We start from the raw sequence: 14,169 nt of genomic DNA, 5'->3' as shown, positions 1-14,169 counted from the left end.
GGTAGTAGCTGCCAGTGGGTCTGGGCTGCCAGTGCTTGTCCTGCCGCTCCTCAGCCCGTCGAAGTTTGCCGTGCTGATCGATGACAGTGCGTGAGGGGCTGCACGAGCCTGCACCACTCTAGCCTTGCCCTTCCCTCAGTGACGCCAGTCCGAGCACTGACTGTTCCAGCAGCCGGTGGTTTCGTCTTTCTTTTGCTAAACTTACTGCATACGGTCTTCCCTAAATTTCGAGTCTGCACTGTGTCCGAGCGATTCATACTACAGAAAACCCTATGGAACCAGCTGCTCTGTGAGCAGCTTCCTGCTTGCATCTCTGTACCTTTTCCCAGCGTGGTGTTACCAGCACCAGAGCCAGCCTCTGGCCCTAGGGCTGTCGTGGGGTGGATGTGTTGGTTTGACACGGGCATGGGTTCCCTCTGGGCAGCGATAACAAAGGCTCTCCCCTCTTTCAGGGGAGCTCATGGATCTGATCCGGACAGAGGGCCAGAGGATGACAGCAGCCCAGCCGTCTGAGACAACCGTGGGCAACATGGTGCGGCGAGTGCTGAAGGTCATTCGGGAAGAGTATGGCAGGTGACGTGCCTCTCTCCTGCCATCTGTACCCCTCCTAGGAGCCCATAACAGCCCTCCCACGCAGTGTGTTCTGCTGCTTCTGTGAGACCTCTTTAGTTTTCCTTCTGGGCAGAGCTTCAGGTGCCTTCCTGCCAGAGACAAATAGGGAAGCCCTTTGGCATGGTGTGCCTCCTGTGTGTGGTTTTCCTTCCTCTGTGTTCACTTCCAGGTGTGCTGTCCTGTGGGGATGCTGGTCAGCTTGGCCATGCCCCTGTTCTCTCCCGAGGCTGAAGGGCTGCTTCTCTCCGCAGGCTTCACGGACGCAGTGAGGAGAGCGACCAGCAAGAATCCTTGCACAAACTCCTGACTTCTGGAGGACTGAGCGAGGATTTCAGCACCCCTTACCCTCCCCTCAGGGCTAATGTTATTGAAGCTATTAACGAGCTACTAATAGAGCTAGGTATGGATGGGTCTGAACTGCCCCATGAGTGGAGCTTCTTATGGGATGTGACTGATGCTCCCCCCTCCTTTTAGGTGGAAAGAAAACAGCAAAAATCTGGGAGGCTTAATCTGAAGGAACTAAGGAACTGAAGTCCTGCTGCTCCCAGGATTTCGTTTAAGTCCTCTTTGGCTTACAGGGAGATGGGTAGAACATTGTGGAGGGAACAGTGTGGGGGGCTCTTTGCCTGTGTGCTTGGTCTTGGTCTTCTGGGAAGTCTTGAGCTGAGCCCTCTGAGGAAGAGTATCAAAAATATGCCAAGTTTGGGTTTAATCCCTATGCACACATAATCTGACCCTTGTCACAAAGCACTGTGATACGTTTTTCCTTTTCTGCAATCTTGTGACGGATCAGGCACCCAGTGCTCCTTCTGAGGCCCATGTTGCCCTGCCTCTCCTTTCCACATGGTTCTAGTGCTATTGAACTGTGAGGCCATCGAATTTCTGTCACTAGTTGTGTGGGCATGGTGGTTTTCTGGAGTAGTGCTGACACAATCCATTCTCCTCATGATGGAGTTTTCAGTACAGCTATAAGTAGCTAGGGAACACGAGGCGAAATTCAAGGGCCAGCTTCTTGGTCCCTCTTCACTGGTAAAAAGAACAGGGAAAAAAACTGCTCCTGCTCTACCAGTACTCATGGCATCGTTTTAGTAAAAAATGATCTTGTTGGAAGACAGCCCTAGCAGCGCAAGTGTTGCTTTTCCTGGCTGCTTTTCCACCCATAGCTTCCTTCTGTTACAGAGGGCACCACTGATAACATTGCTATGCAGGCGCTGGAGCACATCCACTCCAATGAGGTGATCATGACCATTGGCTACTCGCGCACTGTTGAGGCCTTCCTGAAGGAAGCTGCCCGGAAGCGGAAGTTCCAGGTCATCGTGGCAGAGTGTGCGCCATTCTGCCAGGTAAGGCCCGGGCTGGCTGTCTTCTCCAGGTGCTGCGTTGTCCCATGCGTTCTTACTGAACTCTTGTTTCTAGAGGCAAGCTCAACATTATGGAGGTTCTTCTGCAGTGGAGGGATTGAAGACCGCTCGTTATCCTACCCTGTGTCTTTCATTTGGAGGGCTGTATTTGTGCTCCATCGCTTGGTATTTTTGTGGTTCAGACAAGAATTGAGTGCTAATATCTCTACAATGCAGTGCAGGAGCTATGTCTCAGGGGACCAATTGGATTCTCCCTTTTTTTAGGGTCATGAAATGGCTGTCCGACTGTCTAAAGAGAACATTGAAACTACTGTCATGAGTGATGCAGCTATTTTTGCTGTCATGTCTCGAGTCAACAAGGTAAGGAGGACTCCAGTGAAGGAGGGAGATCATGGCAGATTTGGATCTTAGGCCTCCCAAATCAGCTGCAGGTCCCTGCAGTGATGGATGTGTTTCTTCACTGAAAACTCAAAATTGTAATAGTCCCTATTTACAGCTGGGGTGGAGGTTCAGTGTGGAACCCCAAGTCAGTACGATGACTAACTACATGGTGATAGGTTTTTTCTGCCTTAGTGGCTAACAGGCAGAACAGTTACAAGAAACCAAGACAGCAAAGCCTCAAAAAAACTTCAAGTTTTTTAAAGATGGAACAAAAAACAGCATTTCCAAAGGGGAGAAACCTCTTGTATGGAATGCAAGATTGGTGGTGAAGGGAATCACCAAGGTGTGTCTTTTCCAACAGATCTGTGCTGTACTTTTATAGAGATGAAGACTTGGCACCCCAAACTAAAAAGAAAAGTACTTGTAACATAATAAAATCCAGCCACACCACTTCTTACCTATGTATTTTAAGCTGTATTACATTATTCCCATTTTACAGCAAGGGAATTTTTGCAGCCAGCAGTCAAGTTACTTGTACAAAACTTACTTTGCAGACTTGTAGAACAACAGGGAACACAGCCCACAGTTTCTGCTCGGTGTTCCCTGCAGTAGAACATAAATTTGTTGTCTGAAGTTCTCTGTGCTGGCCTCACCATGCTGGAGTCATACTCTTGTTAGAGAGGAATGTCTTGATGCAGCCAGTGCCAGAGGAAACAGATCAGGCATCCAGCTGCCCTGTAACTCCAGCCTTTGGCTGGCTGGCTGTTCTTACAAACTCCTTCTCCAGCTCATCCAGCAGGGTGTGAGCCGGGAAGCGTTCCTTCCCCAGTTTTCCATGGAACATGCTATCTAATGCTGGTTTACCTTTTAAGGTCATCATTGGTACAAAGACAATCCTGGCCAACGGTGCCCTGATTGCTGTGAGTGGGACTCACACTCTGGCACTGGCAGCTAAACACCACTCCACTCCGCTCATTGTGTGTGCTCCCATGTTCAAGCTTTCACCACAGGTGAGTACAGAGGCTCTTCAGGACTGCACCGGCTCTACATAAAGATGGGGGGTAATTTCATGCTTGTGGAAGCTTAGGGTGGAGAGCACCACCTGTCCCAAGGAGAGGTTGGTAAATGAGCCATCTCCTCCATCTAGCACTGTTACTTCAGATAGGAGATCCTCACCCAGACCTAGCACACCTCAGGATCTCCTTGACGCACCCTCCTCTGCCACATGTGCTGAATAAGCAGTGCATTGGGTATAAGGATGTAGACCACTGCCTACTAGAGACTGACATCACCATACTTATTTTTCTTCAACCACAGTGGATTTCAATTTATATCTTTTAGTGTTGAAAGACCCCCTGTACTGATGGAGGAGGTAGATGGAGATGCTGTTTCTTACCCTCAGTACTTTTTCAGTATTGTTAGATGAAGTTGCAGACTGAGGAAGTTGCTTCTCTGCTCCAGTTCCCTAGGCTTTGCAGAAGGGCAGCCAGGTCATAGAAGGCTCTAAAAGCTCTGAGGAAAAACCTTTCACCTGTAGATGTTACAGAGGTTCTAGGCACAAGCACTGTTAAACAGATGTAGTATCACCTGGCAAGTCTTCTTCCTCCGCTTTAGTTCCTTTCAGTGCCCAGGATCTGTTTTCACTAGGATAACGAGGCAGTCTCTTTTTTCCTGACCTTCCTGTACTCTTTCTCATTCAGTTCCCTAATGAAGAAGATTCATTCCACAAATTTGTGTCACCACAAGAAGTGCTGCCATTCACAGAAGGTACTGGTTCTTCCTTATACAGACTGGTCAAGCTGGTTCAGGCTATAATTTTTGGTTTGTTTTTTTTCAATAGCTCACATAAAATTTTAACATAAGACTGTCCTGTGACCAAAGATAGAAAGTCCTTTCCTATTGTCTTAAGCAGCAAAAAGTGCTGGGAACCATCCTATTTTATATGTAACTTTCTGTTTCAGAAAGTACAGACAAAGGATTTCCTTTGAACACTGTCTTTACACTTTTGCTTCTGGTCTGAAATAGTCAATGTTTTATTACAAGATTGTGATAATGGTGCCAGACAGGTGGCAGTTTCCTATGGGACACAGCAGATACACAACACCGAGGGCAGCTTCTTTTCCTTCCTACAACGCATGTTAACTTCTTGAAACTTCATTATGTGATACTTGTTGAAACTCAGTATCTCTGCAACGGGCTTCCCACACAAGCACCATCTTTAGAAGGGTTACAAGCCCATTTTCAGATACTAAAGTCTTTCAAAGCCCTGTTTCTATGTGACAAACTTCTGAAATTATGATATTGGGCTTGGCACAGGTTTTTGGTTTTGGCCTTCTGAGCTTTTGTTGAAATGATAACTTTGGCAGCATCAGGATTCTTGCATTCCAATTACATACTGGCAGGTTTTCTGGCAATTAGTAAATCTACACCAGAGAGGATTTGGGGTTACGATCAGTAAAAACTACCAAAAGAGAGTGCTGCCACTCATCTAAGATTGCTGTATACCTGTAATTCAAGGACACCAGTGAGGAAGTTGGATGTCCAAGAAAGGGTTCAGGATGTCCCAGTACTGACTTTAAGGTGTCATGTGCATAGCCAGTTTCTTCAGGGGCTCAGGAAGACACATGCAGAAGACTAAATTTACTTTCTTTGAGTTGCTTTGTCTAATACTGCTGCTTTTCACTTTACAGGGGAGATCCTGGCAAAGATCAACGTTCATTGCCCAGTGTTTGACTATGTCCCTCCAGAGCTCATTACTCTCTTCATTTCCAACATCGGGGGTAATGCACCTTCCTACATCTACCGCCTCATGAGTGAGCTCTACCATCCGGATGACTATGAACTTTAATGCTGTGAAGCACGTGAATCTCCAGACTTTTCCTGTCTTTCTCTGTAGAAAGACACAACAGCTGATTAAAGTGCACATTGCAAGTATGGGTTGCTGTGGGGAATTTGCTCAGTTTTTCCTACCCAAAAACAACAGAAGGCAGAGCTCTTGTACAGGTATTGATCCCTGTGCTGTGTTACAAGCCATGTGGAGCTGCCACTTTGATTTTGAAACAGCAAGGCATGCGTGTAACTCTTCGGGGCAGTTAAGCTGTTACTTCAAAGTGTGCTGCAATAAAGGCTGTTTACAGTGATCTCACTGTTAAGCACATTTTCCATATACAGTTAAATTTGTTTCTTTAATTAGCAGGAGCTTTACCACTGCAGTGAGTTGCCTGCACCTGTGATGCAGTAGCAGGCTTTAAGGTGTGCTTGCACATATGAATGTGATTGATAGAACGCAATTGGCAATTGTCTTCAAAATGGATTTTTTGGGTAGAATTTTGTGACAATTTTTGGGAGTTACTGAAATACAAACCAACTTTTTGTACAATGCTGGAACGGAAATTCCGTTCTTGATGAAAGACAGACCTCCAGAAGTCCCGTCAGCTCCCTGTCAGAAGGCAGAGCTCGAGCTTTTGCTTCACTTACTGTATTCTGAAGGTCTTTCCTCTCCTGTACTACTTGAGTGACTGTGATTACTCTTCTTGGGTGGACATCTTGTCTCATTTGGGAAGTTACTGATTTTTGTGAGGGACAGCATGGAACGTCTTTGAAATCTCAAGCTCTTACAGGTCTGTCAGATCACTTTTCCTTAGTCTGTTTTATCAATGTATGGCAATACACTACACCACAGTTAAGGCATCAAATGAGAGTAGTTTCCACTCCTTGTTTTGCTTTTGATTCAGCAGATGTCAGTATCTATCTGATTTGGTTTTAAGTACATAAGTTAGATGTCTGTGATGAAACAAAGATGTCATCTTCTTTTACGGTTCTGAAATATCCTCTGCCTTAGACTGAGACACAACATAGAACTGGAACCTATAAAAAAAGTCTGCCTATTGCAAAAAATGCTGTGGGCTATTTAGTTATTTCTCTAAGTTTCTATACACTGAGAATGTGGGGCTATGCTAGGATTTAGAAATCTCTCACTCAAGAATGCAAACTGCAGGGAGCTGGAGAAAACGGCTGGGTGTGTCATTCATTGCCTAGTTAAATAAAAAGAATGTTTTTTGATTCTAAGTTGGCCTATATATACACTATGAAGCTGGTCAGTCCTCATTCCAACCACCGCCACAAGCCCAACGAAAGAATTTGGTGTTAATTTTATTTATTAATAAATACCTCCCCATTTTCAAAGTACTATAAAATACATTAATTAAAAGTCTCCTCTATTATGCAGAATGATGCTGTGCTTGCAGAGAAAAAGCACTTCAGTCACTGTGAGTGGCTGCAACTTCTTGCCTCTGATGATAGTCAAACACTGACATAAGGCACAGGCTTACAATGTAATTCCTTAATGTTGACGATGCTTCTCCAGGCTACAAGGGTGGGCTCCTCCTGCCATGTTCTGCTGGCTGGTCTCTGCTTCTTAGGTCAGTACTCGGAGCAGAACTTCAGTTACCGCACTGGCTCAGAAACTTGGCTCCACACAGGGTATTGTCTAACAATGGGGACCTGGACCATACCAACACTTGTAGTGGTTGCAGCTTTACAATCTTAACTTTTTTTGATTAGGGTCTTTTTCTTCCAAATAGGTGCCATGCATGTGCCCTCTTCCGCAGTCTAGCCAAATTAGGTTTAGGCTGGAGGGAGAAAAATTAAGAAGCACTAAACCATAACTGAGTAAATGACCTTCAATACCTCCATATTCTTTGCCCTAATACAGTCATTCACAAGTTTTTTTAATATCCAATTTCAAGTCCTAGCTGGCTTGCAACAGAATCCAATTTTATAACTTAATATAGCACAGTAATAGCAAAAGTGAAGGAGTAATGATTTTTTTTTTTTTTATTTAAATGTTGCTATTTCTTTGCCCTTTTTCACCATTTTTTAGCATCTTAACCTCTGGGGAAGTAGGCATTTGTTTAATTAGCATTTTTGCCCCTAGTAGAGTATCAGAATTTACATGTTTTCCAAGTTTTACATTTAAAAACTGCAAACTAGTGGACCCCATTCAAGTCAATGTGGCCATTCAAGACTTGCTGAAGTGTTTGCAGGACAGAGGTTTAATGTTCTACAGTTTTATTTTATTGGTAATAGCTATGTAAAAATTAAAGTAACAGCCAATGGTGATGGTTTCAGACTGGCCCATTCTAGTTCTAACACACACACACACACACGATGTGCCCCTGATAATCCACAGTGTGGATTATCAGAGGTGTATCTGTGTCCTACACAGTACCTGCTTTTCCTGCTGTAGATGGTCTATGTCTGCAAGAGGCATCATGGAAGGTCTTCCATGAGCACACTGGAAGGGCAGCTGGCAAGATGACAAAGCTTCAATAAGCCTGCAGCTCTCCTCCAAAGTCAAATGCTCATTAAACTTAATAGCTCCTGCAAAAAAGACAGTAGTTCTTGCACATGCTGCCAAAGAGAATTCAAACCACCCAGCAGACTTCCCTCCACAACTGTGTTTTTTCACAGAAAAAAGGGCAGCTCCCAAAAGTTAGCTGGGAGGCTGCAAAGGCAGCCCAAAGGCTGCAGTATAGCAGTCTTGGGGCTTAGCTCAATTAACCAGCCTACTGTGAAAGGATCAGTTTTCCATGGCTTAAGCTTCACCTAACCCAAGTCCGATGGATGGTAAGATTATTAGTTTTCGGCTTTTCAGATGACATTGCAAGAAGCAAATGGGCTGCTTTTTTTGATAGTGAGTGTGTCATAGAAGGCAGTGACACTCTGTGAAAATAGATGGTTTCAGCATAATCTTGTTAACACTGTATATGGCACAGGAACTGCCACAAGAGGCTAGAGCTACTGCAGTCTACACCTGTAAGGTCTGCTCATTTCCAGGTCCTGGAAAGACATAGTCCCTTAGATGTAAAATCCTACTGCACTCCTTTCAAAAATACTTGAAAGGTCACAGGCACACTTAAACAAGCACTTTTGATATTTATATTAAATAAAAAATGCTTTTTAGGAAGAGTGTCTGTCTGCTTTCCTGCTTGCTTTCAAGCAGATTCCAGCACCTCCCCTTGCCCCTTCACAGAGCTGTTATTTGAATGGTTGAGAGGTTACACGGATGAGTGTGTCTCAGAACTGTATTCTGTGTTTCATGTGAGGGTTGGAAGGTATGTTAGGCCCATACATGAATAAATCAGTGCAGTATTGCTTGTCCCTCATAGTGCTGGTCCATGAAAAGCCCATTATCTCCTCATCCCTCTGAAACACACTGTCTGTAATCCTGGAATTCCTGCAAACACATTCTGAAACCACTGCCCCAGGGAGGATGTTGTATAGAGACAGAAAGGTTAAAAAAAAAAAAAGAAAGAATGAAAGAAAAGTACAGTTTTCCTACCATGACAGGCCTGGGAAGCTAACACTTTCAGAAACGTCAGAGGCAGTGTCCCTCGTGCTCTTCCTCCTGTGGTCTGCACTAGCTAAAAGTAGTAAGCGAACATCATCTTACTGTCCATTTAATATGGGAAAAAGGAAGAAGTATAACACAAAGGAAATTAAAAATGAGGAAAAGCTAGTGCATTATCTAGTCCACCTCTCTCATTTGAGGCTTAACACACTCCCTTTGGTTCATACAGTAAGCTTTGCATTATTATAGTCAACTTCAGAAGCAGACAGCAACTCACCTCAACTTGTTCTTGAATAAGCTCCTGGAAAAAGAAAGGTAGTATTGTCAGTTGCTATTTCTCCCTTTCATTGCCCATAGCCTGCTTTGTCCACACCTGTGTATAATTTACTGTGTAACTGCCAAAGCCAGGAAAAATGCCATTGCTAGCACCCTGACCACAGCGTGAAAGATCTAGGTGCAAGTCCTGACCTCTCACAAGTATCTTACCAGACTTTAGACTAATCACTTGGTTACGCTCTGCATCAGTTTCCCACCTGTAGAATGGGTATAATGGAACCCTTATACCTCAGAGTGCAATGAATGCATGTTATCTTTGAATAGCTGCCCTTTCTTCTTTGGATAATAGTCCATGTGGATTTAATTTCTGATGTCTAAAATGCAATTAATTCATAATCAATAATGAATAGGTGCTACCAGTCCTAATTAAAATAAAAATGTCTGCAGAATAGATCTGCCAAAACACTCATGGGAGGCGTCAGCTAAGAATGAGTGCTCATGACGCACAGACCTGATCCCCTCCTCAGCCACGTTTAGTGCTCTTGGCTCCCAAATCACACGAGGAGAGTGCATTTTGAGTTCTTCCCAATTACAGCAAGGTGGGAAAAGAAAATTTAATCAGATGAATCATCTTCTCTATTTCTTCTTCTCATATCAAGAGAGATGTATGGCAAGACTGGACTGATTCACAATGGCTCAGCCTAGTGGCTGAATATGGTACTCCAGAAACAATTTTTAAGGAGTCCTTGAAGCAGTTATGATTGTGGAGAATTGTTTACAACAGCAACTGCAAGTAATCAGTTCAGCAATTTCATCCTCAAACAGCAGAACATGTGGAACAGCAGCTTTTAGAAAGCTGCACTGCCCATATAGAGATTTCATGAAAACAACTTTATATCCTAACAAATAATATTTCTACATCAGCAATATTAATAATTTTACTGTTCATTCAAGCATTCATGAGCAGTAATTGTTGAAACATCTGCACTATGTACTATTCTTCTTAGCTTCTCCACTAGTCCGAATCTGAAAGTCTCCTGTCATTTCTTTTATAGTTCAGGGATTTCAGTTGTGGGACTAGTTAACTACCTAAAGTGATGTCACCCACATTTGCCAAGGGACTTCATTCTCACCCTCATAACAGAGATACTCTCATACCCTGGGCTATTAACACAGAACAAGACCCAGTATCACAACTTCACCCATATCCACAGCTGACCTCCACAATGCTCTTAGTGACAGGTTGTCTTTTCCGTCGTAATTCATTGGCTTCTCTTTCTATAAAACACTGTGGCACTCTCCTCACTAGAATCAAGGAGCTGTTGGTCTCTGGAAATGATAATTCAAGACCCAAGTCCTCCAAATTTTTGTAGCAGCATCTGAGAAAAAAAAAAACAAACAAACAGAAATAAGACATCAACCACGATAGCTATGTCTTCACAGCATACATAAGTATCTCTGTAGTCCCCATATATGTTTCTTCCTGAAACAGTTTCAAACCTCAAAATCCATGCATCATGAGATTCCAAGTAATTTTGCCCTTTTCCGTCTACATGCAGCCACTTTTTTTCGCTCTCAATTAACTGTGCATATTTCATGTTCCACAACCACAAGATCTAAGAGTTCCTATGTTATGTGGAGAGAAGCTTTATGGCTAAATTTAGAAATCTATCTTTTCTAAAGATGCATGAGGTGTCTGGTTCAACACACAAACACTCCAACTATTGAAATTACGCAGCATAAAGACTCCTTTAAGTCTAACCTAAAAAATCGTGATTTCAATTGATGTGTAATAGCAAATACTTACAATGGAAAAAAAATTCTAAGAAATTTTTGTTGGTTTAATGAACTTTACATCCCATTAAGCAGAGAACCAAGGAAAGAACAACCTCTAGTTAATCTGACATATGTCATCCTGTGGATGGAAAAATACACACAAAAATGGGACTTCACAGTCAGATGAGAACTCGTCTTCAAAATGAAAACAACTGTAACAATACATAGTTTATTTTATTAACTCGGGGAATATCCACTTAAAGGTGGTGAAGGTCAATTTTAGGAAACAGATTCTTTGAATTCTTTGAACAAAAAGAAGCTAATCTAAATTTACTAACATCAGTCATGAGAATAATAAAATTACTAGCCTCCATATGGAGACGACTTGTGTAATTCTACCCAAAAAATTCTACCAAATTCTACCCAAAAAAAGACGACACATATAGTCTTCAGCAAGAGCAGAGAAAGATAGAAAAAGCCCATTGTGGTGAAATGACAGAATCCAAGCGGTTATTGAAGTCAATTAGGCTTTTTTTTTTTTTTTTGGGAAAAAAAAAAAAAGGGAGATGTTCAAGAGAGTCAATAGAACAATGCATTACTACAATGCTTAGTAGACAAATAACAGAATAAAAGCTGCAGGTGAACCAGCAATCCAGCTGAACCATAGCTGAAGAGAAAGGTCTTTTAGGGGAGTTAATTCATTTCATTACATTAAACTTTACCAAAGAATACAGTCATACTCTGCCAGCAACACAAAACCAGAATTTAGATTTTTACATAGTACCTTTAATTTGTAACTTTTTAGTAAAGATAGTCTCACAGAGGGATTGTAAAGAGATGAACTGCTAATAAATACTGATAAATTAAAGAGCAACATAATAAAAGCACCAGTAAGCTTCTTCAATCAATTATCTGAAGCGATAACTGAAAATCACAACTGGCATCCCACTGTGCTGAATAATTTAACCAGTGTCCTTAAAAGAAAACCATGCCTCTCTGATTGACTTTATCTTACTGATTTTTGTAGTATGTTTGTGATGCAGCTGATGAAGAAAAGTAGCTCACAGAATGTATTTAGTCTTTCAAAAAGCCTTTGATGCTGCCTCTTAAAAGTGGCTAGAAATGCAAATGCAAAAAATTGTCGTGGGTAGAGAAGTAACATTTGTCATAATTTAGAGACTACAAAAAAAGGTATGCTGGCAACAGATGGTCAGTGTTCAACATGACATAAGTCCTGATCTGTATCTTCGTAATTGTTTATTAATGATGTGGAAAAGAAAGGGCATGGTCAAGCAAGCAAATCTGTAGAAAACACAAAATTATTTAGGTTAGCTGAGACTAAAGACGACATTGAACTCAGAACTTAAAACAAATAGAAAAATGATGAATGAAATCAGAAGGATGAATGAAAAAGGTATAATAAAAAATGGACAGAAAAACTGAATTCACTGCTCCTAAAGACAAATAAATGCAAACTGTTAGGAATAATTTGATCTATTTGTACATTTTGTTGGCTTCTACATAAATAGCAAAAATTTAAAAAAACCAAACAACCACAACTCTGTGTTTCATTGTTATGACCATTCAATAAACAAGCAGCTCATGCAAGCAGCAGTAGCCAAAAAAGCAGACAAAGTATCAGGTGTGGATATAATAGACAGAAAATACTGGCACAACTGAAAAGCTAGTGTACAAATCAATGGGATACCCTCACTCGGTATATTGTCTTCAATTTTGGCCATCCAGGCTCAAAAGTAGATATATCAGAAATGAAATACATTCAAATATGAGTGCAAAAATAATTCAAAGTTGAACAAGAGGCATTACAAATATTGTGATATTAGCAAGAACATCATTAAGAGGTGGGAACAACAAAGGCATCCAAATATTACTGAACTATGAACAGCAATAGACACGTTCTCACATTTTTCCCTAAGGCAGGTGGAACATAATAGTGCTTTACACTTTCCTTTGGAATTTCTGCTATTGGCCATTGTCACACAAAAGAGTTACCAAACGGATACAGCAGTGATACTGTTATGACTGGAATACACCCAAAAAGGGCTTTACACCAAACAAGCGTATCCCTAGAATAGGTAACAATCTTAACAAGAAGTGATTTAAAAGCTGTTGAGTTTGCCACAGGCATCACAAAAAAGAGCAGTTTGAAAATAATGAGGCAATCCTGTGAATGTTAAGATAGAACTTCACCTGAAAATGAAGATCAATGTTGTAAAACAAAAAACCCACAAATGAACGTGGCAGGTGACAGACACGGATTTGGGAAAAAAGTTTGATTAGTGTCAAATAGGTCTCCAATAGTCCAACAATAAATCTGCATCTAAACTTTTGCAGTACTAAGGTTAAATATCCTAATAGTAGCTAGGCCACCGTTCTGAAACATTTGGGAAACAGTGTTCCTTAGTTACTCTTGGCAGGCATCTAGGATTAAGGAATGTATTATTGAAGGATTCACAATACAAACTTTTCCATACCCCATCCTGCTTTTCTCAAACAGTGCTTGTTAAATCAGTGACTAGATCGACACTATGGGCACTGCACTCCAGTGTACACTCCCAAATCCTGAATCCCAGCCAGTAGGATCTGTTGGAGACTGCTTTGGCACTCTCCTGGCCCACACATGAAGGTTTACTTTCCCAGTGAAAGCAGAGCACACTGCAGAGGCACAGAGATGGCACACCACAGGGTTTTGTCTTAAGATGATGTTAATGACATTCCTGAGAAGCACACCTATTTTCCTCAGTACAGATACAGCCAATTGGTCTCAGTTCAGGAAAGAATCAACAGCTTCCTTTCCTGAGCTTCACGTTAACCTAGCAATATATACAGATCTTTCTGGTCAACAGAGCCATCCCCAAAAGTTTAGAGCTATTGGCTATTACTAACCGTAGAAATCTTCTTTGTTCTTCTGTAACTTCAATCTCCAAAGGGGGAGAGATGGAAGAGGACAGTAATTTCTTCTTGCCACATGCTGCAGCTTCCTTCTCATAGGAATCTGTGAATGAATCGTTTAGAAGTATCCCCTCTTGGAATATTTACACAGGCATTACCCTTAATGACCCTATGGTTTGGCATGTAATCCTCTGGATTAAAAAGTGACCACAGAATGCCTTCTCCTGAAACTTGTGGAGGACTGGGAATGTCACAAACCAGACATCTAGTCTCTGGGGAAGGGCTGGTTAATGCCACTTTGTTTTTTCCCACCAGTTCCAAAAAAGAGCCACCCTAAATAGCAAAAAAACTACTGATATATTTAGTCCAACTCACAGAGAGCAATTTTTCCACAGAAAAGTCTGATACAAATGGCATTAAAATACTATTCATTAAGCATTTCTCCCTTCAGTCTAACTTTTTTCAGTACCTGACCAAAAGAGCAGAGTTCCTGGAACC

At 41.9% G+C, this 14,169-nt stretch overlaps 2 protein-coding genes across 2 annotated transcripts in view; one reads left to right on the top strand and one right to left on the bottom strand.

The window, feature by feature from the left end:
• Positions 1 to 454: 454 nt before the first annotated feature.
• Positions 455 to 5,511, top strand: EIF2B2 (eukaryotic translation initiation factor 2B, subunit 2 beta, 39kDa). The gene is made up of 7 exons (XM_010282090.1): positions 455 to 573; positions 864 to 1,012; positions 1,792 to 1,955; positions 2,238 to 2,333; positions 3,227 to 3,364; positions 4,055 to 4,121; positions 5,045 to 5,511. The coding sequence occupies exons 1-7, from the start codon at positions 461 to 463 to the stop codon at positions 5,200 to 5,202; spliced, it is 885 nt and encodes a 294-aa protein (XP_010280392.1). The 5' UTR covers positions 455 to 460; the 3' UTR covers positions 5,203 to 5,511.
• A 1,150-nt stretch (positions 5,512 to 6,661) lies between these two features.
• MLH3 (mutL homolog 3) overlaps positions 6,662 to 14,169 on the bottom strand; it is a 19,641-nt gene continuing 12,133 nt past the window's right edge. Inside the window, exons 6-11 of the mRNA XM_010282089.1 lie at positions 13,666 to 13,774; positions 10,202 to 10,361; positions 8,984 to 9,007; positions 8,698 to 8,779; positions 7,585 to 7,736; positions 6,662 to 6,985 (exon numbers count right to left, since the gene is read on the bottom strand). Of these exons, the coding sequence (XP_010280391.1) occupies positions 6,914 to 6,985; positions 7,585 to 7,736; positions 8,698 to 8,779; positions 8,984 to 9,007; positions 10,202 to 10,361; positions 13,666 to 13,774 (599 nt within the window). The 3' untranslated portion in view covers positions 6,662 to 6,913. The remainder of the gene's footprint in view (positions 6,986 to 7,584; positions 7,737 to 8,697; positions 8,780 to 8,983; positions 9,008 to 10,201; positions 10,362 to 13,665; positions 13,775 to 14,169) is intronic.

This window comes from Phaethon lepturus, unplaced genomic scaffold, assembly GCF_000687285.1.
Source record: "Phaethon lepturus isolate BGI_N335 unplaced genomic scaffold, ASM68728v1 scaffold39342, whole genome shotgun sequence".
In the NCBI taxonomy this organism is placed as follows: Eukaryota; Metazoa; Chordata; class Aves; order Phaethontiformes; family Phaethontidae; genus Phaethon; species Phaethon lepturus.
Note: the sequence above shows the minus strand (reverse complement) of the source record. Positions and strands in the feature narration are given on the sequence as shown.